The 26,273-nt window shown below is 41.6% G+C and overlaps 3 protein-coding genes across 8 annotated transcripts in view; 2 read left to right on the plus strand and 1 right to left on the minus strand.

Moving 5' to 3' along the window:
- The window catches only part of PIGG (phosphatidylinositol glycan anchor biosynthesis class G), a 264,955-nt gene that overhangs the window by 195,470 nt on the left and 43,212 nt on the right, over window positions 1–26,273 (plus strand). The gene's annotated exons all lie outside the window — the stretch shown is intronic.
- CHORDC1 (cysteine and histidine rich domain containing 1) overlaps window positions 1–26,273 on the minus strand; it is a 35,303-nt gene that overhangs the window by 2,360 nt on the left and 6,670 nt on the right. The window contains exons 3-10 of one of the 2 annotated variants that reach the window (XM_060188397.1): window positions 21,269–21,325; window positions 20,338–20,379; window positions 19,672–19,826; window positions 17,206–17,309; window positions 13,939–13,997; window positions 9,706–9,776; window positions 6,189–6,294; window positions 1,760–1,879 (exon numbers count right to left, since the gene is read on the minus strand). In XM_060188397.1, coding sequence (XP_060044380.1) covers window positions 1,760–1,879; window positions 6,189–6,294; window positions 9,706–9,776; window positions 13,939–13,997; window positions 17,206–17,296 — 447 coding nt within the window. In that variant the 5' untranslated portion in view covers window positions 17,297–17,309; window positions 19,672–19,826; window positions 20,338–20,379; window positions 21,269–21,325. The remainder of the gene's footprint in view (window positions 1–1,759; window positions 1,880–6,188; window positions 6,295–9,705; window positions 9,777–13,938; window positions 13,998–17,205; window positions 17,310–19,671; window positions 19,827–20,337; window positions 20,380–21,268; window positions 21,326–26,273) is intronic. The other variant, XM_060188396.1, reaches the window with a different exon arrangement.
- Window positions 9,126–9,654, plus strand: LOC103127660 (large ribosomal subunit protein eL32-like). The gene has a single exon (XM_060188398.1). The coding sequence runs from the start codon at window positions 9,191–9,193 to the stop codon at window positions 9,596–9,598; it is 408 nt and encodes a 135-aa protein (XP_060044381.1). The 5' UTR covers window positions 9,126–9,190; the 3' UTR covers window positions 9,599–9,654.

The raw sequence follows: 26,273 nt of genomic DNA on the forward strand, positions 1-26,273 counted from the left end.
CATAATTAATGAAGCTTTACTCTCGTGTGTGTGTGTGTGTGTGTGTGTGTGTGTGTGTGTGTGTGTGTCCGTCCATCCGTCCAGGTTCAAGCCTGGCCCCACCATAATTAATGAAGCTTTACTCTCGTGTGCGTGTGTGTGTGTGTGTGTGTGTGTGTGTGTCCCCGTCTGTCCAGGTTCAAGCCTGGCCCCACCATAATTAATGAAGTTTTACTCTCGTGTGTGTGTGTGTGTGTGTGTGTGTGTGTGTGTGTGTGTGTGTGTGTGTGTGTGTGTGTGTCCCCGTCTGTCCAGGTTCAAGCCTGGCCCCACCATAATTAATGAAGTTTTACTCTCGTGTGTGTGTGTGTGTGTGTGTGTGTGTGTGTGTGTGTGTGTGTGTCTTAAAAAAAAAAAAAATCTCATTGCATCCACCGATCACAACCTAACCAACGCAACGATTGCCACCTCAACATGCTTCACCTCAGACTGTGTCCAGAGACTTCACGAGTGGAATGACAACCCTTCAGCTTCATTACTCGGGTGAGACCTTTCCTTTTATAGTACACTCTAATTTCATCTCAGGTGGTTCACCTTCTAACAAAGTCCCATAACCTAGATATACACCAGTTTCTGTGAAAGAGAGCTTATGTTCACACGTATCCATAAACTACTGCAAAATATATACCTGAAAGCAGAAGTACACTAGAGTTTGCAGTGAGTACCTCCCTAACACTTCCTCTCCACTATTCCAAGCTTGGGATCCATGATTGCTCAACAATTTGTTTGGCTTCGTATGTTAACTCTCTTTTCAATCACCAGGTTCCAGATGCCACCAGGATGCTGGCCAGGCTTCCCTGGATTGAAGACCCCACCAATGTGTCCTGGAGCTCAGCTTCCCCAGAGACACACCTTACTAGGGAAAGAGAGAGGCAGACTGGGAGTATGGACCGACCAGTCAATGCCCATGTTCAGCGGGGAAGCAATTACAGAAGCCAGACCTTCTACCTTCTGCAACCCCCAATGACCCTGGGTCCATGCTCCCAGAGGGATAGAGAATGGGAAAGCTATCATGGGAGGGGGTGGGTTAAGGAGATTGGGTGGTGGGAATTGTGTGGAGTTGTACCCCTCCTACCTTATGGTTTTGTTCGTTAATCCTTTCTTAAATAAAAAATTAAAAAAAAAAAAATCTCAGAGCTAGGTAGCTTAGCATTAGAGCACGACTTGCTCTGCTAAAGCCCCAGAAGCCCGAGATTCAGTGCCCAACACAATATATGCAAAAACTGAGCAGTTCTCTAGTGTCTCTCTCAGAAAACAAGTTATAGAAAAATTAATTATTTTGGGGTTGGCTGGGTGGTGGTTCAAGGCCCTGGTCCCATCTACAGGGGGGAAGCTTCACAAGCAGTGAAGCAGTGCTGCAGGATATCTATCTCTCTATCTCCCCCTTCCCTCAATTTGTCTTTGTCTAATGAATAATAAAATCTCTAACAGGTTTATTAACTTTTTGGAGACAGAAGAGTTAAGGGGAAGATACACAGGGAGAGAGACACCTGCAGCCCTGTTTCACCACTTATGAACCTTGGCCCTTGCAGGTGGGGATCACAGGCTTAAAACTGGGTCCTTACACATTGTAATGTGTGCACTCAACCAAGTGGCCACTACCCATCCCCCCAAAAAAATAAAATCTTAAAATGAATTCAAATAAGAATAAAATCTCATAATATGTTAACAAATAACGATGGAGAAAGACAATTTTCACTCAGACATTTACCATACTTACCAATGTGCTATTTGCTTCCACTTGACTAAGTTCTGGAAGTGAATTTTTGGCGTACACTGAAATCGTGACTTCACCCCCTGTCTGATGCCAGTCATGTCGACATGGAACAACTTTATTCCCCTGTAATATAAAAGGAGCTTTATGAAATTATGAGTATCACATAATTACTTCTTTTTAAAAAGATTATAAGCCACTTGAGAAAAAAATTTATCATAGCTAACTTTTTTTTAAGGTTTTATTTATTTGGGGGCCAGGTGGTGACACACCTAGTTAAGCACACATTACAGAGGACACAGGGACCCAGGTTCAAGTCCCTGGTCCCCACCTGCAGGGAGAAAGCTTCACACGTGGTGAAGCAGGGCTGTAGGTGTCTCTCTGTCTCTCTCTCTACCTCTCCCTCTCAGTTTCTCTGTCTCTATCCAATAATAAATATTTTAAAAAAGATTTTATTTATTTATTCATGCAGAAGATAGGTGGAGAGAGAGAAAGAATCAGAGAGCATGCTGGTCCATATGCTGTCAGGGATTGAACTTGGGACCTCATGCTTCATAGTCTAATGCTTTATCCACTGTGTCACCTCCCAGATCACCATAATTCTTTATTTTGTTGTTGTGGCCAAGATTCAACACATCAGGTTGACTTTTCTTCAGAAAGAAATAGAGAAATAACAGAGAGAAACCAAAGTAAAAGACTGGGGTGGGTAAGTGTGGAGAGTACAGGTCCTGGAAAAGGATGACCAAGAACCTAGTGGGGGTTGTATTGTTATGTGGAAAACTGAGACATGTTATGCATGTACAAACTACTGTATTTACTGTCAGCTGAAAAACATTAATCCCGCAATAAAGAAATTGAAAAAAAGAAAGAAAGAAGTAACAGAGAAGAGGATAAAGATCCCACAGCACTGAAGCTCAAACCTGGGTCCCGTGCATGGCAAAGCAGGTACACTAGCTAAGCAAGTTATTTTGCCAACCCTAATTTTTGTTTTTAAAGGCAAACAACTTCTAAAGTTCCCAAGAAATTTAAACAGGAAAATATATTGCAAAATAAGACATTTTTATACTTTTGTAATGTAAGGACATGTTCATTCCTCCCACTTGATTTTGTTCTCTCAGACATTAATATACATTTAAAATACTAAAATTCAACCATTTAAAATATTAGAAAATTAACCAATTTCAAAACTCCTATTAACTTCTATGCAATTTTAACATTCAGCAACTTACAAAGTACAGTCATAAAACATTCTTTGAAGACTAAAGACAGACAGTTACTTAGAGGAGTACAGCGAACAGTATCATAGCTCCATGAATATCTATTTTTTTTCTTTAAGATTTTATTTACTTATTAATGAGAAAGATAGGAGGAAAGAAAGAAAGAAGCAGACATCACTCTGGTACATGTGCTTCCAGGGATTGAACTCAGGACCTCATGCTTGAGAGTCCAATGCTTTATCCACTATACCATCTCCCAGGCCTCGAATATGTATTTCTTATACATCAGAATTTGAGAGAAATAACTACTTATCATACTGTTCTTACTGAATAATTATTTTTTTCTCAATGACATGCATAAAGGCAGGAACTTGAGGAAGTAATCTTCTGATTACTAGTATGGAAATAGTTATTAACAACCAGTGTTATACCAAATACTATTTTAAATTGAGACAAATCATTATTTTAGATATGAAGTCCATTTAAATTAACAAGATATTACTAGTGGGAAAGACTTACATTTCAGTACAATCATACTAACTGAATTTGTTTACATCATTCATATTTTGTCCCTAGATACAAGTTTAGACAATATCTGATAACTGCATATAATAATTACAGCAACAAAGACTACTTCATAATGGGCTATGCTTTGAAAACGTTTTTCCCAAAACAAAAACTCTTCTCTTTCCCCTTGCTGCCAGGGTTTCAGAGGGGCTTTGTGCCTGCATCCCAGTGTTCTTAGCAGCTCTTCCTCCACCAAGGGTGAAAAAAAAGGAGAGGAACAGAGACAGAGAGAGACACCAAAGCACCTGCAAAGGCACCCTTTTGTGCAGTGTCCCGTGTCGTGTCCAGGGCTGGAACCCCAGTCCTCGTGCATGCTAACATGGGTGCTCTCCTGGTCCCTAAAATGTTCACACTTTTAGGTCTTAGAGAAAAAAATAAGGGGTGGGTTGGTGGTACACCTAGTAGAGCACACACATGAACCAAAACCCAGGTTCAAGCCACTGGTCTCCATCTGCAGGGATGAAGTCAGGGGTGCTGGGCTCTCTATCAAAAAAGTAAGAAAGGTTTAAAAACACACAGCAACTAGTAAACTCATCAGACAAGCACCAATCCGCAACCAGTAATGGGGAGGGGCTGACAACAAAGAGACAAGGAGAACCGTCGCCCTTTCCTAGAAACATTGTGGCAGGCTAGCGATTCTAACCTGAGAACCGTCGCCCTTTCCTAGAAGCATTGTGGCAGGCTAGCGATTCTAACCTGAGAAATGTAATAATCCATCCTGTTATTGACGAGCAGGAATTACAGAATACAGAATACTCGAACTGTAGAATGGATCCATAAAGCAATATGAAATTTCACAGATAATTCATAAGTTAAAAAATAAATGTAATGAAGTATGTTATCTTGTGGTTATCAGCGCCAATAAGAACTTAAAAAAAAGGAAAGAATGTAAAACAGGGCCAGGCGGTGGCGCACCTGGTCCCCACCTGCAGGGGAAAAGCTTCACAAGTGGCGAAGTAGAGCTGCAGGTGTCTCTCTGTTTTACTCTCTATCTCCCCTTCTTCTCTCAATTTCTCTCTGTCTCTATCTATCCAATAAATAAAGAAAAAACAAAGTCTTTAAAAAAAAAAAGTAAAACTGATCTAATGTATTATAAAATAAGCTTTCAGGGAGTCGGTCAGTAGCGCAGCGGGTTAAGCTCAGATGGCGCAAAGAGCAAGGACCGGCATAAGGATCCCGGTTCCCCACCTGCAGGGGAGTCGTTTCACAAACCGTGAAGCAAGTCTGCAGGTGTCTGTCTTTGTCTCCCCCGTCTTCCCCTTCTCTCTCCATTTCTCTGTCCTATCCAACAACAATGGCATCAATAACAATAACTACAATAATAAAAAAATAAGCTATCCAAGGATGTAAGACTGATAACTTCTTTCAACTTTTTAACAATTTTAAATAGCTTTGTAAGAAAAGCTGCAATATCAGGACTCTATGTGTTAGCTATTCATTTTGTTGTCATGATTTTTTGAAAATTACTAGTATTTTTTTAATTAAGAAAATGTCTCAGGGCAGGGGTAGATATGCATAATGGTTCTGCAGTTTCTCAAACCTGAGGCTAACAAAGTCTCAGGTGCTATTTCCCCACCACAAGCCAGAGCTTAACAGCACTCTGGGAAAAAAAAAAAAAAAAAGAAAGAAAGAAAGAAAATGTTGCACAAGACTGTGACTTTATCTCCCCAAACAGAACTGATACTTCTGTTCCACTGAAACAAACCTGCCCTCTGCTTGGCCACAAGACTAGTGTACCTACCAAAGGGCTGAACAGCATTTATGTAGCAAATAAGAGAATCAGATGTCTAAAATGTACTAATGAGTGAGCCTGGAAATGACTTAAAAAAAAAATGGAAGCAGGCCATGGAATTACAATAAAGTTCTAAGTTTGGGTTGGGAGACAGCAAATAGTTCTGCAAGACTTTCATGCCTGAAGCTCAGAAGGTCCTCAGTGCAATCCCCAGGACCACCATAAGCCAGAGTTGAACAGTGTTAAGGACATTTCAGGTGGGGGACATAGCATAGTGGTTTGCATAATCATCATGCTATCTCCCTCACTGTATCTACTCTTTTTTGCCACCATGATTATTGCTGGGGCTCAGTGTCTCATGACAAACCCCCTGAACCCAGTGGCCAATTTTTGCCTTTTCTTTCAGTCTATCTGTCTTTATTTGAAAATGGAGGGGGGGGGAACGGGTGGTGGTGCACCTGCTTAAGCTCACACATTACAATGCACAAGGACCCAGATTCAAGCCCCTGATCCCCACCTGCAGGGTAAAACTTCATGATGGTGAAGCAGGGTTGCAGGTATCTCTCTCCCTCTATCCATTCCATCTCAATATCTCTCTCTCTACCCAATAATAAATAATTTTAGCAAAAGGGGGGGGGGGCTATAGTCTAGGAGGTGGTACAGTGAATAAAGCACTGGACTCTCAAGCAGGAGGTCCCAACTTCAATCCCTGGCAGCACATGTACCAGAATGATGTCTAGTTCTTTCTCTCTCTCCTAGCTTTCTCATTAATAATTTTTAGGGGGGGGGAACACCTATAGCACTGTTTTGCCACTCATGAAGTTTCCCCCACATGTGAGGACCCGGGGCTATACACGCTCTAGTGAGTACACCACTACCCAGAACACATTTCAGTGTGTTGTTGTGAAAAGTCACTTACAGCATCCTTCTTGGTCCATATGTGTTTCCCTGTTGTACAGCCCTCCTGAGCTAAGAATGTATTGAAATCAGAAGTTTTTCTTCTACAACAGCTCCAGTACTTCATCCTTTGTCAAAGAAAATGTTCAAAAAACTCTCATAAGCAAACAAACTCAGAAGTGTTACAGTAAAAAGTGTGCCATTAAACAAATCAACTGGGGAACAGCAGATGGGTCACCCTATAGGAGTATCCACATCACCACGAGCAAAGACCCAGTTCTGTGCCCAAGCCACAACACAGGGACACACAGGGGAAGACTCGAACAGTAGGGCAGTACTAGTCTTTCTCTCCCTCGCTCACAAGGAAAAAAAAAAAAAAAAAAAAAAGGCCACCGGGAACAGTGAAGTCATACACACACACTGAGCACCAGTTGATAACCCTAGTGGCAAAATAAATAAATTTAAATAAAATGAACCTTGAAGTCCAGGTTTGAATCAGTCCCCTACTATACTGGAGGAAGCTTCATCTCTGTGGTCTTTCTCTCCCTCTGTCTAAAAAGGTTGGCTGGTACAGAGAATGAAGCATGATGATGACAATAATAATAACCCAGTAAGCAAGAAATAGCACATGTGTACACATGTTTTCATGCCCACGGTTTCAAAGTCCTAGGTTCAAATTATGGCACCACCATAAGCCAGAGCCCAGAAGTCCCCTGGTTAAAAATAAACAAAGAGGGGCCAGGTGGTGGCACACCTGATTGAGGACACATGTTACAATGAGCAAGGACCCAGGTTCAATCCCCTGGTCCCCTATCTGCAGGGGGAAAGCTTTGCCAGTGGTAAAGCAGGGCTGCAGGTGTGTCTCTGTCTCTGTCTGTCTCTCTCTCTCTCTCCCCCTCCCCTCTCGAATTCTGTCTCTATCCAATAAATACAGATAATTTAAAAATAATAATAAAATAAACAAAGAAAACAACAATTGTATGCAATGTTATTTTCTTATAAGTCCAAGCTCTGATGCTACGGTGGCTTCCCCTCTCTATTTGTATTTGAAAAAACACTGACCCCAAACAATGATGCATGAGGACAAGAGTTTTAGCCCCTGGCACCACATGGAAGTACAATGCACAGTACAAGAGGAAGCTTCACCAATAGTGGAGTGCAGTGTATCTCTCCTCCATTTCTATTTGAGATTCAAAGGAAATTGGGAGGTGGGGGAAGGGTCTCTGCTGGGTTCTGTAAAACTCAGTGGCAAACAAATAAAAAAAAAAGTTATGTCTATACAAGCTATGTCTATACAAGCTGTGATGGTCAGTCCCAAAGCAGGTGAAACCCACTGTTATCTGAGAAGAATCAAAGACCAAAAATACAGCATAACTTCAGGTATGAGTTCTTACAAATATGAAAGTATCATGGACATTTGAACACAGTACTTTGTTGGGTTTTTTTTTGTTAATTTTTTTACATTAAATTTTTTTTAGTATTTATCCCTTTTGTTACCCTTGTTGTTTTATTGTTGTCATTGTTGGGTAGGACAGAGAGAAATGGAGAGAGGAGGGGAAGACAGAGAGGGGGAGAGAAAGGTAGCACCTGCAGACCTGCTTCACAGCCTGTGAAGCAACTCCCCTGCAGGTGGGGAGCCAGAGGCTCGAACCGGGATCCTTACACTGGTCCTTGCGCTTTGCACCACGTGTGCTTAACCCGCTGCGCTACCGCCCAACTCTCTACATTTTTGTTTCAATTATCTTTATTTACTGAATAGAGAAAGCCAGAAACTGAGAGGGAAGGAGGTGACAAGAGAAGGTTCATGACTGGGAGTCGGGCGGTAGTGCAGCAGTTAAGTGCACATGGGGCAAAGGGCAAGGACCAGCATAAGGATCCCAGTTCAAGCCCCCGGCTCCCCACCTGCAGGGGAGTTGCTTCACAAGCAGTGAAGCAGGTCTGCAGGTGTCTATCTTTCTCTCCCCCTGTCTTCCCCTCCTCTCTCCATTTCTCTCTGTCCTATCTAACAACAACATCAACAACAATAAAAAAAAAACAAGGACAACAAAAGGGAAAATAAGTAATAATAATTTTAAAAAATTAAAAAAAAAAAAAAAAAAGAAGAAGGTTCATGACTGAGGTTGTGGAAAAAAGCTTCTGGTGCTGTCTTAAGTGATTCAAAGCCCAAAACTGTAAATGTCTTGCAACATCCAAGGCATATATATATATTCAGAAACTAACAAAAAATGCACCAGACTGAACTATGAAAGATGAGGTTTGAATCACACCAGAGGCCAGACAGTGACACACTAGGTTAAGGGCACATATTACCAAGCACTAGGACCCTGGTTCAAGCCTCTGCTCCCCACCTACAGGGAGTCTGCTTCACAAGCAGTGAACTAGGTCTGCAGGTCTCTTTCTCACCCTCTTATCTCCGAGCCTCTCTTAATTTCTCTCTGGGCTATCTAATTAATAAAAGGAAAAAATGGCTGCCAGGAGCAGTGGATTTGTAGTGTCAGCACCGTGCCCCAGTGATAAACCTATCAGTAATAAAAAATTTAAAAGGGAGTCAGGTGGTAGCACAGCGGGTTAAGCACAGGTGGCGCAAAGCACAAGGATTGGCGTAAAAATCCCAGTTCAAGCCTTGGCTCCCCACCTGCAAGGGGGTCGCTTCACAAGCAGTGAAGCAGGTCTGCAGGTGTCTGTCTTTTTCTCCTCCTATGTCTTCCCCTCCTCTCTCCATTTCTCTCTGTCCTATCCAACAATGACTACAACAATAAAATAACAAGGGCAACAAAAGAGAATATTTAAAAAATTAAAAAAAAAAAAAAATCACAACACCCACTTAGCTATAATCTGGATTCAGTCTGTTATGTGTAAAATGATGACTTTCAAGAGTACATGACAAGAAAATAAAATGCCTCCTAGAACAGCACAGCAAACCCTATTTAAAAACACTTCTGAGTCCCATCAGCCCCTGCGCCCCGCCCTCCTCTCTTCCTCGGCACTGCCTACGGAGGTGTCGTCCATCTGCTGCTCAGCATCATGGCGGCCCTCAGACCCCTCGTGAAGCCCAAGATCGTCAAGAAGCGGACCAAGAAGTTCATCTGGCACCAGTCGGACCGCTATGTGAAGATCAAGAGGAACTGGAGGAAGCCCAGGGGCATCGACAACCGCGTGCGGCGCCACTTCAAGGGGCAGATCCTGATGCCCAACATCGGCTATGGCAGCAGCAGGAAGACCAAGCACATGCTGCCCAGCGGCTTCCGCAAGTTCCTGGTGCACAACGTCAAGGAGCTGGAGGTGTTGCTCATGTGCAACAAGTCCTACTGCGCAGAGATCGCCCACAACGTCTCCTCCAAGAACCGCAAAGCCATCGTGGAGCGGGCGGCCCAGCTGGCCATCAGGGTCACCAACCCCAACGCCAGGCTGCGCAGCGAGGAGAACGAGTAGCCGCCCCCACCCAGAGTCCTGTTAATAAACCACAGACCCACCAAAAAAAAAAAAAACCACTTCTCTAACCTCTATCATAAAGCTTTAACTAGTCATGCATACGTTACCCTTCATGGAAAATAGGTACTCCAGGATGATACACACAGACTTCTTCCAAACTCTGTAGACCCTGGTATGTCTAAATGAGACAAAAGAAAAATTAGCCAGATATCTCAGTATCACTACATCTTACAAGTATCTGTAATAGTGGTGACCTCCATAAACTATGGCGATGTCTAGGGTCAGGTAGTGGCACACCTGCTCGAGCACACACTTTACCATGTGCAAGGACCCAGGTTTGAGCCCCAGCCCCCACCTGCAGGACGGTCACAAGTTCTTTCTCTCTCTCTGTCCCCATGCCAAGTCAATTTGTCTCTTCAGATAAAAAGAAAAAAATGGCTGCCATGAACAGTGGATTCATACTGCCAGCACTGAGGCCCAGTGATAACCATAGTGGTAGTTAAAAAATAAATAAATAAATAAATAAAAATAAAATGCTCAAGAAGCAAAAATTACCTAGCATATTGGTAAATTCGCCCCAGCCATTCAAATAAGTAGTGAAAAATAATCTCCCCCTTTTTTTTGATTTGATATATTTAAGTCTCAGTTTCCCATTTAAAAAAAAAAATTAGTAAAAAGGTAAGGAATAGGATATATAAGACACTTTCAGAGCAATATTGAAACAAGAGATTAAAAGTACACAATGGAAATACAGCTATAATGTGATTCTGTGTGCAGTAAACCCCCCACAGGCATTATGAGTTAATATGGATACTCTAACATAAAAATTTTAGAACTTCTAGAACAACATTTTTAATCCCTAGGAAGAGTCAAATAAGCTGCAGACCTGCACATGCATGCACATATACATGTCTCTCTAGGATTTGCTTCCAAAGTTTTGGATCCCTGCTGCAGTAGCTGAAGGCAGAGATGTTATCAGTGTACTTTCTCTCAATTTTGGTATCTACAGCAACCACCTACCTACAAGTAAGTATAGAAAACAGAATGCTCTCTACATCCCTCTTACAATTCATAAGTACTTGATATGTTAGTCCTACTGACAGTTGATAAGCAAATAAGCCCAAGTGATCCTTCTATCCCCAGGCCACTTCTTCTCCTACCTATCTTCTTAGATGGCACCACACCCACTCAATCTCCCACAGCAAAATTCTATATAAATCCTCTTGAGTTACGACTCTTCCTCCACTCACATGTAGTCTATCATAAAAACATGTTAATTTGACTTGAAAATCTCTCACTGCAGTGGTCCAGGAGGTGGCACAGTAGATAAGGCATTGGACACTCAAGCATGAGGTCCCAAGTTTAACCCCCAGTACAGTGATGTCTGGTTCCGTTCACCACCCACCCCCCCACACACACACCCCTATTGTCTTCATAAATAAATAAAATCTTTAAAAAGAAGAAAGAAAGAAAGAAAGAAAGAAAGAAAGAAAGAAAGAAAGAAAGAAAAGGAAGAATTACAGAAAACAGATCTTCCACCTTCTGCATCCCACAGTGACCCTGGGTCCATACTCCCAGAGGGATAAAGAATAGGAAAGCTATCAGGGAAGGAAATGGGATACGGAGTTGTAGTGGTGGGAATTGTGTGGAGTTGTATCCCTCTTATTCTATGGTTTTGTCAACGTTTCCTTTTTATAAATTAAAAAAAAAAATGATCTCACTTCAATTTGCTAATAGTTCTCATGATCTCTAGCAGATTTTATGTAACAAACTTTAACTTTTTTTTCTTTTTTAAGATAGAGACAAAGTAAGAAAGAGCCCACAGAGCCAAAGCTTCCTTAAATGCAACAGAGGCCAGGCTCAAACCTGTACTTCTCACATGTTAAAACACATTATTCATTTGAGTTATTTTACTGAGCCAACAGATTTTTTTTTCTTCAAATCACTAGGAAAATTGTTTATAAGACAGTTGTGTACCTGACTGTCAATTTCTTAGCTACCACTCCTACCTCCTCCTGAACCACCTTTAATGATATAAATCCAGTTGCAAGGAAGACTAAAGCAAAAATAAGCCAATGGGACTACATCAAATTAAAAAGCTTCTGCACAGCAAAAGAAACTACCAACAAACAGACTCCTTAAATAATGGGAGATCTTTATAAGCCATACATCAGACAAAGGGCTGTTGGTCTGCTTCTAAATTCTGCTTCTAAGACCCTTCTATTTCATTGGTTTAATCCCCCCTGCTTAACACTGTATTCTATTTACATAACCACTGTTAACTAAGCACCGCCCTGCCTCCAGGGCATTGGTTTAACCCTCACTGTTTTGCACGCTTTTCCTTCTCCCCACCCCCTATCCTACGTACATCCTCTTCAGACCTGACTCTTCCGCCTCAGGATATATAAGGACAAGATTGTGATTAGAGATAGCTTAGACTGCGCTGCGTTCCACATGAATAAAGACTGAACTGCGTACCACTCAGCCATGAGTCCCCGGTCGTCTCTCTCTCCCACCCGAGAAGCTAGCCCGACAAAAGGGCTAATAACTAAAATATATAAAGAGCTCACCCAATTCAGCAAGAAACCCTCTTGCACTGCTGGTGGGGATGTAAATGGCTCCAACCCCTGTGCAGGGCAGTCTGGAGACTCTCAAAAGGCTAGAAGTGGACCTACCCTATGGCCCTGCCATTCCTCTCCTGGCAATATATTCTAAGGAACCAGACACACCCATCAAAAAGATTTGTGTGCACCTATGTTTATAGCAGCACAATTTATAATAGCCAAAACCTGGAAGCAACCCAGGTGTCCAACAACTGATGAGTGGCTGAGAAAGCTGTGGTCTGAATGAAATGGAATACTACTTAGCTATTAAAAATAGTGAATTCACCTTCTTTACCTCATCTTGGATGGAGCCTGAAGGAATCATTTCAAGTAAGATAAGCCAGAAAGAGAAAGATGAGTATGGGATGATCTCACTTGTAAACAGAACAGAATGAAAAACACAAAGCAAGACTTGGACTGGGTTTGGTACACTGCAACAAAGTAAAGGACTTTAGGTGTGTGTGTGGGGGGGTGTACTTTCAGGTCCTGGTACACAATGTTTAAGGAGGGCCTAGGCTATCGGTGGGAGTGTTTAGCAGGAAACTGAGAAAAAAAAATTTGTGTTGTTGTTGGATAAAGACAGAGAAATTGAGAAGAAGAGATAGAGAAAAGAGACAGATACCTACAACCCTGCTTCATCATTCATGAAGCTTTCTCACTGCAGGTGGAAGCCAGGGGCTTGAACCAGAGTCCTTGTGCACTGTAATGTGTGCACTTAACCAGGTGCACTACTGCCTGGCCCCTTGAAAGCTGAGAATTTTACACCTATACTAACAACTGTATATCATTAATCCCAATAAATTAAAAAAAAAAAAAAAGCCTTTCACTACGTCCCAATGACCTTTCTCATTATTCCTTGAGCGGCAAAGCTGTAAAGCCTCTAACATGTCCTCCCATATCTATTCCAAGAGCACACTACTCACTTGCTATGGTCTTTGCATTTATGATTTATTGACACTTTTACTCCGTTTTTTTTTTTATATTTATTTATTCCCTTGTTGTCCTTGTTTTATTGTTGTAGCTATTACTGTTGTTATTGATGTCATTGTTGTTGGATAGGACAGAGAAAAATGGAGAGAGGAGGGGAAGACAGAGAGGGGGAGAGAAAGACAGACACCTGCAGACCTGCTTCACCACTTGTGAAGCGACTCCCCTGCAGGTGGGGAGACAGGGGCTCGAACCGGCATCTTTATTCCGGTTCTTGCGCTTTGCACCACGTGCGCTTAACCTGCTGCACTACTGCCTGGCTCCTGACACTTTTACTCCTGATTTGCTTTATTTTCTCCATATCTATCTGGATTCATGATAGTTATCAATTTGTTGCCCACCCCAAACTATACTTACAGCACAAGAGGAGGTTTACTTAACAATGGCTGGCAAATACCATGTAGTCAAACCTATCTATTCCCCCTATTTCTATCAGACATGTTGTTCTTCAGACTCTCTTCTCCATGTTCACAGCTCCTGGTCCATTAGAAAATGTTCAACACAAAATAGGAAACCAGCCTTTGCTGAACTTAAATCACACTGCTCAGCTATGGGGTGACAGACATAATGGTTATGCAAAGACTCTCATGCCTGAGGCTCTTAGGTCTCAGGTTCAATCCCCTGCACCACCATAAGCCAGAGCTGAGCAGTGCTCTGGTTAAAAATGAAAATAAAATTATGCTTCCATGACACAACACAAATTTTACCATATACATACATATATATATATATATATATATATATATATACCTTTGAACACCCTCCATTTTTACATGTGGTACCAATCTTAATTTCATCACTGTCTTCTTCTGAAATGAAAAAGAAATCACATTGAACTCATTTAGGAACCAGGGTTGTGGCTCTACAGTTATGCAGAACATGCATATATGATCCAAAGGTGTGTCAGAAATGGATCACCTGGTACAGCCCAAGCCCCAGGCCACCAACTGGGAGCACCAAAATGGGGAAAGTTCACCAATGGTGAAGCAGTACTGAGGTGTGTCTCCTCCTTCTCTGTCCCTCTTACTCTCCCTCTGCCTTTCACCATCAAAAAAAAAAAAAAAAAAGTAAACCCAAAGTAGTAAAATCATACAGCATGAAGTCCAGGAGAAGAAGCCCTATCAGTGATGAGGAAAAAAAACAAGTAGGGGTCAGTGAGAGCACCCCTGAATAGCACACAGCCACGTGCACATCCCAGGCTGCAGCCATGCTGCAATGCACTGAATGAAGCACCGGTGCCGTGGTCTCTGCCACGTGCACAGCCCAGGCTGCAGCCATGCTGCACTGCACTGAATGAAGCACCGGTGCTGTGGTCTCTGCCACGTGCACAGCCCAGGCTGCAGCCATGCTGCACTGCACTGAATGAAGCACCGGTGCTGTGGTCTCTGCCACGTGCACAGCCCAGGCTGTAGCCATGCTGCACTGCACTGAATGAAGCACCGGTGCTGTGGTCTCTGCCACGTGTAAAGCCCAGGCTGCAGCCATACTGCAATGCACTGCACTGAATGAAGCACCGGTGCTGTGGTCTCTGCCACGTGTACAACCCAGGCTACAGCCATGCTGCAATGCACTGCACTGAATGAAGCACCGGTGCTGTGGTCTCTGCCACGTGCACAGCCCAGGCTACAGCCATGCTGCACTGCACTGAATGAAGCACTGGTGCTGTGGTCTCTCTACCATTCTACCTGGCCCTACCTAAAATAAATGATGTGAATTTTTTTAAAAAGTAAATATGCACCAGAGGAGGGCTAACCTGGTAGAGTACACACTTTACTATCCTGAGGATTTGTGCTGGAGTCCCCAGCCACCACATGGGAGCATCATGCAGAGAGAACACAGGGGAAGCTTCCTGAGTGGTAGAGCATCATGGCAGTGCCTGTGTCTCATGCTCTATAGGGAGAGGCCATCCTCTGGGAGCAGAACAGCATAGGCACAAAGCCCAGAGATTTAAAAAAGGGGCAGGGGATGTGGATCAGCAGTCTAGCACCTGTGTTGCATGCATTGTTGTCTGTCATTCAACAAAGACAAGCCCAGTCCCATGAACGGAACACTAAAGCTGGGCCAGAGGTGTGTGAGACCCTGAGCTCTCTCTAGTATACCACATCAAAAAAGGAAGTGCTGGGGAAGGTAAGATGGTAGAACACAGGGCTTGCACACCTGAGACGAAACAGAACACTAAACTGTAAAGCAAATCTTTTTTTTTTTTTTTTTTAACTAAGGTTATCACTGGGCTGTGTGCCTGAGTAACTATCGACTGCTTCTAGCAGCCATTTTTTTCTTTCTTTCCAGACAGACAAACTGGGAGTGGGGGTGGGGGGTAGAAACTGCAGCACTACTCCATCACTTAGGAAGCTTTCCCCCTGCTGATGAAGACCAGGGCTTTGAACCCGGGTCCTTGCACATGGTAATGTGTGTTCTCTACCATGTACACTACTGTCCTACCTCTCTGTAAATCCATTCTTAACAAGTTATTTTTTTTTCCATAAAACAGACTTGAAAATTTATTCTAAATAAAAAAAAATAGTAATATTTAAAATTTTTGAAGTAATTTTAGGATGACTGGGTAAATAACTCAACTGGTAGTGTCTGAGGCCCCCAGTTCAATCCCTAGCACCATATGTACCAGACTGGTGCCCTGGCTTCTCTCTCCCTCCCTCCCTCTCTGTCACATGTGATAAAATAAATCTTAATGGGAGTCAGGTGGTAGCGCAGCGGGTTAAGCTCAGGTGGCACAAAGCACAAGGACCAGCATAAGGATCCCAGTTTGAGCCCCCGGCTCCCCACCTGCAGGGGAGTCGCTTCACAGGTAGTGAAGCAGGTCTGTAGGTGTCTTGTCTTTCTCTCCCCGTCTTCCCCTCCTCTCTCCACTGCTCTCTACCCAACAATGACAACATCAATAACAATAATAATAACTACAACAATAAAACAACAAGGGCAACAAAGGGAATAAATACATAAATAAATCTGAATGCTCTTTACGTAGAGCTGTGTCTTATGCAGTGATGCAACCAGTTATTTCTCGTCTCTCTGGTCGAAGATTTTAGGTGACTTGTTATTTTTTAAAGAAAAAAAAGACATTATTACAATCAAGTAAAAATAAATAAATCCTTAAAAACTTAAAATAATTTTAAGCAATGCAATCTTCTAGGCACCCTCCAGGCAATAGATTTAAGAAGCTAAAATAAATGAATTTAAAAAAATACCCAGTGTGGTCCAGGAGGTGGCGCAGTGGCTAAGGAACTAGACTCTCAAGCATGAGGTCCTGAGTTCAATCCCCGGCAGCACATGTACCAGAGTGATGTCTGGCTCTTTCTCTCCTCCTATCTTTCTCATTAATAAAATAAATAAAATCTTTAAAAAATATATTCCCTTAAAAAAAAAAAAACAGTGTGAGAGGCTCTAACTCTGCAAAAAAAATAAACAAATTCATGTAATGAGAAACCAATTATTGTGGTCAGGAAGATGGCACACTGGATAAAGCATTGGACTCTCAAGCATGAGGTCCTAAGTTCAATCCCTGGCAGCACATGTACCAGAATGATGTCTGGTTCTTTCTCTCTCTTTAATCTTTCTCATTAATAAATAAGTAAGATCTAAAAAAAAAAAAATTATTGTGATTAGGTTTTTCATATCACATCCCAAATGAAGATGCACATTTTCACTGCTATATTATTTTTACTATCTGATCCGTGGGATGGGTGTTGGCAGGCCCGGTAGAACACACATCTTATCCTTAGAAAAAGTGAGTGCTATCCTCCCATGATATCAAGTTTAATTCAGAGAATGCTGGATAACAAAGAAATTTAACTCAGCAATCACAGAAAAGTTTCATTAAAAGATTTCTATGAAAACAGAATAAACCACATATTCATCCTGTGGTATTACTAGCATTTAAAAAAGATAATTTAAGTTCTTTGCAACAATGTGCTTCATACATGTAATTCAGGAAACTACTGATTCTGTGTTCTAGGTGACTGATTAAAAGTACAGGAAAAAAATTAAAGAGCAAAATCTTACCTTTCTTATCTTCTTCATTCCCTGATGATGGTTTAAGCTTACCAAGTGCTTGTTTAAGAGAGGCAGATATTTTCAATTCCAAATTTGTCATTGGTTCATCAGGGCTGGAGAATTTTGATTCTATTACCATTAATGATACACCAAAGTATCTCCATATTCAAAATATGCTTATTTATCAAGAAGTCAAGCGCTGTTAGTAACTTATTTATATTTTACAGAAAAGGTTCTGCTATTATAGCATCAAGCCTTAAATTACGATATTGTCAGCATATTAATTTATAACTAAGTAGGGCTAAGAAAGAAGAATGTAACAACTAGAAATCCAAGGCTGTCAAGATGTGTAACTGAGGCAGGGACTATGCATTCCTTTTACATTCTATACCCAAGTAAAATATTAATAAGCACATAACAAATAGGCAGTGACTGGGTACTAAATCAATCCATGTAATAAGAGCAGAGGTAATTCACTTTTTGTGGACAGTGGCATAAATACCTATGAATTCAGATACACTTGCTTGACAAGGCAATTTTAGTAGGATTAAAAACTCTGTAACCAGGCCTGGGAAGTGGCAGTTATAAACTGTTGGACTTGTAAGAATGAGGACCTAAATTTGTTCCCTGGTATCACATGACCAAAGTGATGCTCTAGTTTTTAATTTTTTTTTTTCTTAAGATTTTATTTATTAAAGAGAAAGAAAGAGAGAAAGAACTCTGGTACATGTGCTGCTGGGGACTAAACTCAGGACCTCAACCTTGAGCGTCCAACGCTTTATCCACTGTGCCACCTCCTGGACTACATGATGCTCTAGTTCCTTCCTTCGCTCTCATTAATTTTTTTTTAAATTGGTGATAACTATGTCCCCTGATAATTCATAGTGGCTAAAGTGTTGTATATGTAATTCAAGAAAGGCAACTCAAGTGTTAACAAATAAAGGCATAGGGGTCGGGCAGCAGCGCAGCGGGTTAAGCGCACATGGATCAAAGCAAGGACCAGTATAAGGATGCTGGTTCGAGCCTCCAGGTCCCCATCTGCAGAGTAGTGAAGCAGGTCTGCTGGTGTCTGTCTTTCCCCCGTCTTCCCCTCCTCTCTCCATTTCTCTCTGTCCTATCTAACAACGACGACATCAATAACAACAATAATAATAACTACAACAAAGGAAAACATGGGCAACAAAAGGGAAAATAAAATATTTTTAAAAATTAAGACACAAGGACTGGGAAGATATCTCAGTACATTAGAGAGTACAGGACTTGCATGTGAGCACCACCACACACCACAATTCAGCAGTGCTCTCACCTCTGACTTGATGTAAAAAAAGAATGAAGGGGCCAGGTGCTGGTGCACCTGGTTAAGCGCACATAAAGGACCTGTATGGAATATGCTTTATGAGAGGTGAAGCAAGCTCTACAGGTATCTCTACCCCTTTCCCTAGCTCCCCTTCCCCTCTGGCAAAAGAGTTTTTTTGTTTGTTTGTTAGTTTGCCTCCAGGGCTATTGCTGGGGCTCAGTGCCTGCACCACTGCTCCCGGAGGCTATTTTTTCCCCCTTGTTGGTTTTTTTTTTATCATTATTGTTGTGGTTATTACTGTTGTTATTGATGTCATCATTGTTGGATAGGACAGAGAGAAATGGGAGAGGAGGGGAAGACAGAGAGGGGAAGAAAAAGACAGACACCTACAGACTTGCTTCACCGCTTGTGAAGTGACTCCCCTGCAGGTGGGGAGCCGAGGGCTCGAACCCAGATCCTCACGCTAGTCCTTGCGCTTCACGCCATGTGCACTTAACCTGCTGTGCTACCGCCCAACCCCCTAAAAAGGAGCTTTAAAAATCAATGAATAACAGAAATTATAAATTATTCACACTATGTCTTTGATGAGAAAGCTACCAAAGCACATACAAATCTATGTCCTTGTATCTCTACAATACTACCAAATGAAGATCTGGTAAAAGAGTGACACCCAACAGGCATGTGTGGGAATGTAAAATAGAAATCAGAAGGTAAGGATGAAGAATCTGCATCTTCTACCATAAGGTAAACAAAAGGTATTTTACTAGTACTTGAACAGATGCCATCTAAATCAAACACTTTAAAAATTCATCAGTAATAAAGAGATTAAGAGTTTTCAGACATCTTAATAATAAAGATGCATTTAATGAAAACCAAATGGTTTAAGTTGACCAACACTATTAAAAAGTTTTTACATAAAATCATATGAAAGAATAACCAAGGGGAAGAAGTGGTGGCATACTTGGTTGAGCACACGTTACAGTGTGTCAGGACCTAGGTTCAAGTCCCTGTCCCATCCCCATCTGCAGGGCTAAGTGGAGAAGTACTGTGGTCTCTGCCATGTGCACAGCCCATGTCTGTCTTTTGCCCTCTGTCTCTACCCAATAAATAAAAATATGAATACTCAAGATGAATGTTATTACTCAAGTATGACAAAAAATGCAACTGTATGAGGTTACCTTGGTCTTTTTATTGCTTCTATTGGTTTAGGGGCTTGGATGATGTGCTCCTGAAATTTGGGTTTCAATTCAGATAGTTCTCTCTTCTCAGTCCTGACTTCAGGTTTCACCGGCTCAGGTGGCTTCTCACTATTATGCCTCCCTTTTGTACAGCCCTGTTAGTAAAACATATACTCGGTTACCTTACCTTACCATCTCTTCATGTGCCATGATGCAAATACTGCTTCTTAATTCTTAACTACTAAGGTCTACTGAACATTTTCTCCACTTTTATCACACTGACTTAAGAAGCTAAAAGTAGGCTGTCAGGTTTTCTGTGTTTGTAATGGAACTGAGTCATGCAATTAACACTACAGTTAAGCTGTTAAAAGAATTATATTTGGCAAGCACCTATGTATGTGTGACATACATCATGAATTTATAGAAAACAAATTCTGAAGGTATAAACCAAAGTCTACAAATCTTTTACTCAAAAAGACCTAATGTTAAGCCCCAGTTCTCTTACTGACTGTATGACCTTGAGTAAATCACTCAGCCTTTTAAAAACCCAATCTCATCAACCAGTAATGGTACTTAAGAAATCTTTTTTTTTTTTTTGTTGTGGATTAAATAACAGAATACTTGAAACATCTGGCAGATGGTAAACATTCAATAAATGCTAGCTACCTTTTCCAGGTTCCATGGAGTGATACACACATTTTAACATTTCTGAAATCATAAAAGCAAGGGCATGTCATTTAATTAATAGCTTTAATTTTCTTTTTACTGCTCAGCTCTGGCTAACATTGGGGCCAGGAATTGAACCTGGGACCGCTAGTGCCTCATGCATTAAAGTCTGTTCTATTTTCCCCAACCCTAGTTTTCTTTCTTAAGGGCATACAAAGTAATTGTACATCTTGATAGTATCTTAGATTTAATTTAAAATTGTTTTAAATTTTTCTCAGCTGAAAATGCTTTGAATTCTTGCCTACCACCTTCCTTCTGGATATTTCCCCCTTGCCACCAGGGATTCCGGGGGCGGGGGGGTGTTCTGGGTTCAAGATTCCATGGCCCCAGGCAAAATATTATTGTGTCTTTCAGACAGAGGCTGATCTTGTCCTCATTCTTATGTGCTTCCACTTTTAGAGGAGGGGGGTTATCTGGGCTTTTGTCCTGGACAGATAAGAGGTTGAAAGGCAGAGGAGTGACCCAGCTACAACACACCACAGCACTGCTTCACCACTTGTGAAGCTTGCCAATGTAGGTTCTCCTGTGAGGTAGCCAGGGACTCAAACACTTGTCTTTGCATGTGGTAAAGTGTGTGCTCTACTGGGTAAACCACTTCCCAGGCCCCTCCTCTGGATGTTTTTTGATGATCAACATCAAGAGCAAACTTCACATGACAAATAGTTTATCACTATATTTAAAGTTTAATCTCAAAAACACATATATATTCCTTTTCTAAAAGTCTACAAGAGGGAGGGGAACTCCATTTTAGGGGTAAGGTACTATGCAAGTTAATCAGGACAAGTCAAAAGATGCTCTAGATCCCTCATATCTGAGCTACCCATAATACACATTTCTCAGGAGATAATTTAGGGGAAGAAGCAATACTTACCACAATACTTAAAAAATCAGAAAAATCAGTTGTTCTTCTCTTGCAGCAAGACCAACCCTACAAAGCAAACAAACTGTAAGCTGTAATTCCATGAGAACCATAACCAACAAAAACACTCTACTTACCTGCTTAAACACTCAAGTCACATGTAAATATATAAACTTCAAAATTTCATAGTGTTAGAAATGGATTCATCTAGTCTACTGATTTTTGGTCTTTTGTTAAAAAAAAATTAGGGAATTAGGAAATAGCTAACTGGGAAGAGCATTTACCATGCACATGGACACAGATTCAAGTCCCCAGCCACCATAAGGAAGCATCATGCAAAGGGAAACCATCACAGTTAGTGGAGCAATGCTGTGATGTCTATCCTTTCCCTCCCTCCCTCCAGCTACCTAGCTAGAAAAAGAAAAGAGGAGGGGAAAACCACTAGAAGTGGTAGGTCATGAAAGGATGAAGCCCCAGCAAAGTCCCATTGGCAAAATAATTACCAAAAAAGTTCACCAGCATCAAAAGTGACTTGTGTTATAACACAACATGAAAGTACTACATTAAGAGGGGCCAGGCAGTAGTGCACCGGGTGAAGCACACACATTACAGCGCACAAGGACCCAGGTTCAAGTCCCTGGTCCGCACCTACAGGGGGAAAGCTTCACAAGCAGTGAAACAGGGCTGCAGGTGTGTCTCTGTCTTTTTCCCTATCTCCCTCTCCCCTCTTAATTTCTATCTATCTCTATCCAATAATAAAGATTTTTTTTAAAAGCACTTTAAGACAGGAAACTAGAAATTATTCTGTTTTCAATACTAGTACTGACTGGGCTGTGGAAATAAGAGTGATACAAAAAGACTTTCATGGGGGCCGGGCAGTAGTGCAGCAAGTTAAGCGCACACTGCTCAAAGTGCCAAGGACCAGCATAAGGATCCCAGTTCAAGTCCTCGGCTTCCCACCTTGGGGGGTGGAAGGCTTGCCTCACAAGCAGTGAAGCAGGTCTGCAAGTGTCTATCTTTCTCCCCGCCCCTTCCCCTTCTCTCTTGATTTCTCTCTGTCCTGTCCAACAACAGCAGCAGCAATGACAACAGTAACAAGGGCAACAAAATGGGGAAAACGGCCTCCAGGAGAAGTGGATTCATAGTGCAGGCACTAAGTCCCAGCAATAACCCTGGAGGCAAAAAAAAAAAAAAAAAAAAAAAAGAAAGAAAAAGAAAAGATTTTCGGGGCTGGGTGGTGGCGCATCTGGTTGAGTACACATTACAATGCACAAGGACCCAGGTTCAAGGCCCCAGTCCCCACCTGCAGGGGAAAGCTTCACAAGTGGTGAAGCTGGGCTGCAGGTGTCTCTCTTCCTCTCTTATCTCCCCCTTCCCTCTCGACTTCTGGCTGTCTCGATCCAATAAATAAATAAAAATTTAAAAAATTATTAAAAAAAAAAGACTCATTCCTGAGACACCAAAGTTCCCAGGTTTAGTGTCCAGTACTACCATATGCCAGACCTGACCAATGCTCTTCTGGTAAAAACAAAAAAAGCTAGCTCTTTATAAGAAAAGAATTTGAGGCTTCCAAAAGTCTTATATTTTTATTTTAAAGGATATATATAGATATTTTTTAAATATTTATTTTCCCTTTTGTTGCCCTTGTTTTATTGTTGTGGTTATTATTACTGTTGTTATTGATGTCGTCACTGTTGGATAGGAGAGAAATGGAGAGGAGGGGAAGACAGAGAGGGGGAGAAAGACAGACACCTACAGACCTGCTTTACCACCTGTGAAGCAACTGCAGACGGGGAGCTGGGGGCTCGAACTGGGATCCTTAACACAGGTCCTTACGCTTTGCGCCACATGCGCTTAACCCGCTGTGTTACCGCCCGACCCCCAGGATATATATTTTTAAAGGAAAACGAAGAGCCAAAAAATTAAGAGATAATAACTCCATTTCTGGGGACCAGGTGGTGGCATACCTGGTCAAGCGCACACATTACAGTGTACAATGACCCAAGTTGCTTCACAAGTGGTGAAGCATTGCTGTAGGTGTGTCTCTGTTTCTCCCCTTCTCTATATTCCCCTCCCCTATCAATTTCTATCTCTATTCAATAATAAAAACATCAAAAAAAATAACTCCATTTCTAAATGAACTTATAGTTATCCCTCAATAATAATCATTCTATGCCTGAACAGTCTGATCACTGATTAAATCTTTTCTGTACAAAGCATAAAAAAACATAGAAACTGTAATATGGGGGCCAGGTGGTGACTTATGCAGTAGAACATGTGCAAGGACTCAAGTTCAAAACCCTGGTCCTCACCTGCAGGGGAAGCTTCACAAGCAGTAGAGAAGTGCTGAAGGTGTCTTACACTTTATGTATTTTGATACTCTGGTGTTGAATGTGTATGTATTAAGTCACCCTGTTGCATTAACTCCTTTATTATTAAAATCCATCTATGTCTCATTATCTTTTTGATCTCCATGTCTACTTTATCTGATATAAGCACAGTATTTTTTTGTTTGTTTTTTCTTGTTTCAATTGTTCACTGACTGTAATGTCATTTTCATCACTTCAGGTTTGTGTTTCTCTTAGTCTCTGAATTGTGATACACATGTACCAATTATCACAACCTTAAATATAGAATTTACTTAACATTGGTTATATATGGAAAATTTTAAGTATAGAAAGAGAGAGAATGGGCAGGGGTAGATAGCATAATGGTTATGCAAAGAGACTCTCATGCCTGAGGCTCCAAAGTCCCAGGTTCAATCCTTCCGCACCACCATGAGCCAGAGCTGAGCAATGCTCTGGTAAACAAAATAAACAAAAAAGACAAAAAAGAAAAAGAGAGAGCACAGCACTGGATCTTCCCACAGATCCATAACACTCCCATATGGTGTACCAAACATGAATTTGGCTTGTGCAAGTGGCAAAACAGGCCACCCTCCCTGCTGAGTTATCTCACTAGCCTGATGTTATTTTTTAAGTGTTTTCCCACAGAATAAATCCACATGTGCAATACCAATGAGTAGCAGCCTGGGCTCAATTTTTTTTATCACTTTACAGAGGAAATGTTGATTTACAAGGTTGGTGCCACATGGGTATAATTTCCTATCTTCCCAACATGGGTACTACCACACAATTTAATTTTTTAATACTTTTTTATTTTAATACTTTATTTATTTTATTTGTTAATGAGAAATATTAAAGAAAGAGAACCAGACATCTTTCTAATACATGTGCTGCCAAGTTCCAAACTCAGGACCTGTGCCTAACAACCCAATGCTTTATCCTCTGCTTCTTTACCCTAGGCTGACTTTTTCAGATAGAAAAAAGGGAGCCAGGTAGTAGCAAACCTGGTAGACCACACGTTACAATGTACAAGGACCCAGATGCAAGTCCCTGATCTCCACCTATAAGGGAAAAGCTTCATGAACAGCGAAGCAGTATTGCAGGTGTCTGTCTGTCTGTCTCTCTCTCTCTCTGTCTTGCCCTTCCCTATTGGTTTGTATCTAACAAATAAGAAGGGAAGGAGGAAGAGAGAGAGGGAGAGGGAGAGGGCTAAAGTGCATGTGGGAGGGACAAAAGGATGAAAACAACCATAGCACTGAAGCTTCTTCCAGTGCACTGGGAGGCCAGGCTCAAACTTGGATCATTCACATGACACACTACCCATGTGAGCTATCTTGCTAGCCCTACTGGTCTTTTAAGGATTGCCTTTTTCTCTTAATATGCTTTTTCTAATTTAAATGCTATGGTATTCCTTATTTTGCTACTGTTAACATTTTTAAAAAATATTCATTGATTGGGAGCTGGGCAGTAGCACAGTGAGTTAAGCGCACATGGTGTGAAGTGCAAGGACCAGTGTTAAGGACGAGCCCCCAGCTCCCCACCTGCAGGGGGTCACTTTGCAGGTAGTAAAGTGGGTCTGCAGGTGTCTATCTTTCTCTCCTCTCTCCATTTCTCTCTGTCCTATCCAACAACAACAGCTATGACAACAATAACAACTACAACAATGGCAACAAAATGAGAAAAATGGCCTCAAGGAGCAATGAATTCGTAGTGCAGACATCAAGCCAAAGTAATAACCCTGGAGGCAAAAAAAAAAAAAATTCATTGATTTTATAAAAGATGTCGTAACACATGCAGTGCCAGGAATGAAACCCGGTATTCTCAGGCATGCAAGTCCCACAGGTGTCTCTCCTATCTCCCCTCTCTTTCATCTTATATTAAAGAAAAAAAAATCATCATGCATGTGGTGGATCTATACAGGCACTGAGCCCCAGTGATAACTCTGATGACAAAAGAAAAAAGAAGAGGAGTAACATAGTAGCCCAAGATAGAACCCTCAATTCCAACCCCACCTCAATAAATATTTTCATAGCACCAGTTTCCTTACCCACAAAAATTTACAAAGAATTTTTTTTTTTTAAAGTGAGGAGTCAAATCTCAACTTGCTCTAATGAACGTTGCTTTCCTCACTGAAAATTAAGCAGACTAGCAAGCTGGGAATTGGCATAGTGGCTAGAGCACTGGACTTGAAAGTGTGAGGTACCAAGTATGATCCCTAGCAACATCACATGTCAGAGTGATGCTCTGGTTCTCTCACATGGTGATAACTAAATTTAAAAAAAAAAGGGGAGAGGAGGCCTGAGGATGCAGCATAATGGTTATCCAAAGGACTACCAGGTCCCATGTTCAATTCCCCAACACAACAATCAGCTAGAGGTGAGCAATGCTCTGGTTTAAGAGAAGAAGAAAAAGACATAATGATAGCTCACCTGGTAGAACACACCACACACCCTCCCCACACCCCCTCCCAGGTCCAAGCCCCTGGCCACCACATAGGAACACCAAGCACAGGGGAAGCTTTATGAGTGGTGAGGCACTGACATGTACTTCTCCTCCATCTCTGTCTCTCCCTTTCACCTACTATCTGAAGAATAAAAATAAAAAGAGCTCACCAGGTGGTGAAATAGCACAGTGGTTATGAAAAAGACTCATGCCTGAGGCTCTAATGCCCT

This window comes from Erinaceus europaeus, chromosome 3, assembly GCF_950295315.1.
Source record: "Erinaceus europaeus chromosome 3, mEriEur2.1, whole genome shotgun sequence".
NCBI lineage: Eukaryota > Metazoa > Chordata > Mammalia > Eulipotyphla > Erinaceidae > Erinaceus > Erinaceus europaeus.

What these genes read in the sequence shown, in the direction of transcription:
- LOC103127660 (XM_060188398.1), top strand. Translation starts at nt 9,191, where the DNA reads ATGGCGGCCCTCAGACCCCTCGTGAAGCCCAAGATCGTCAAGAAGCGG.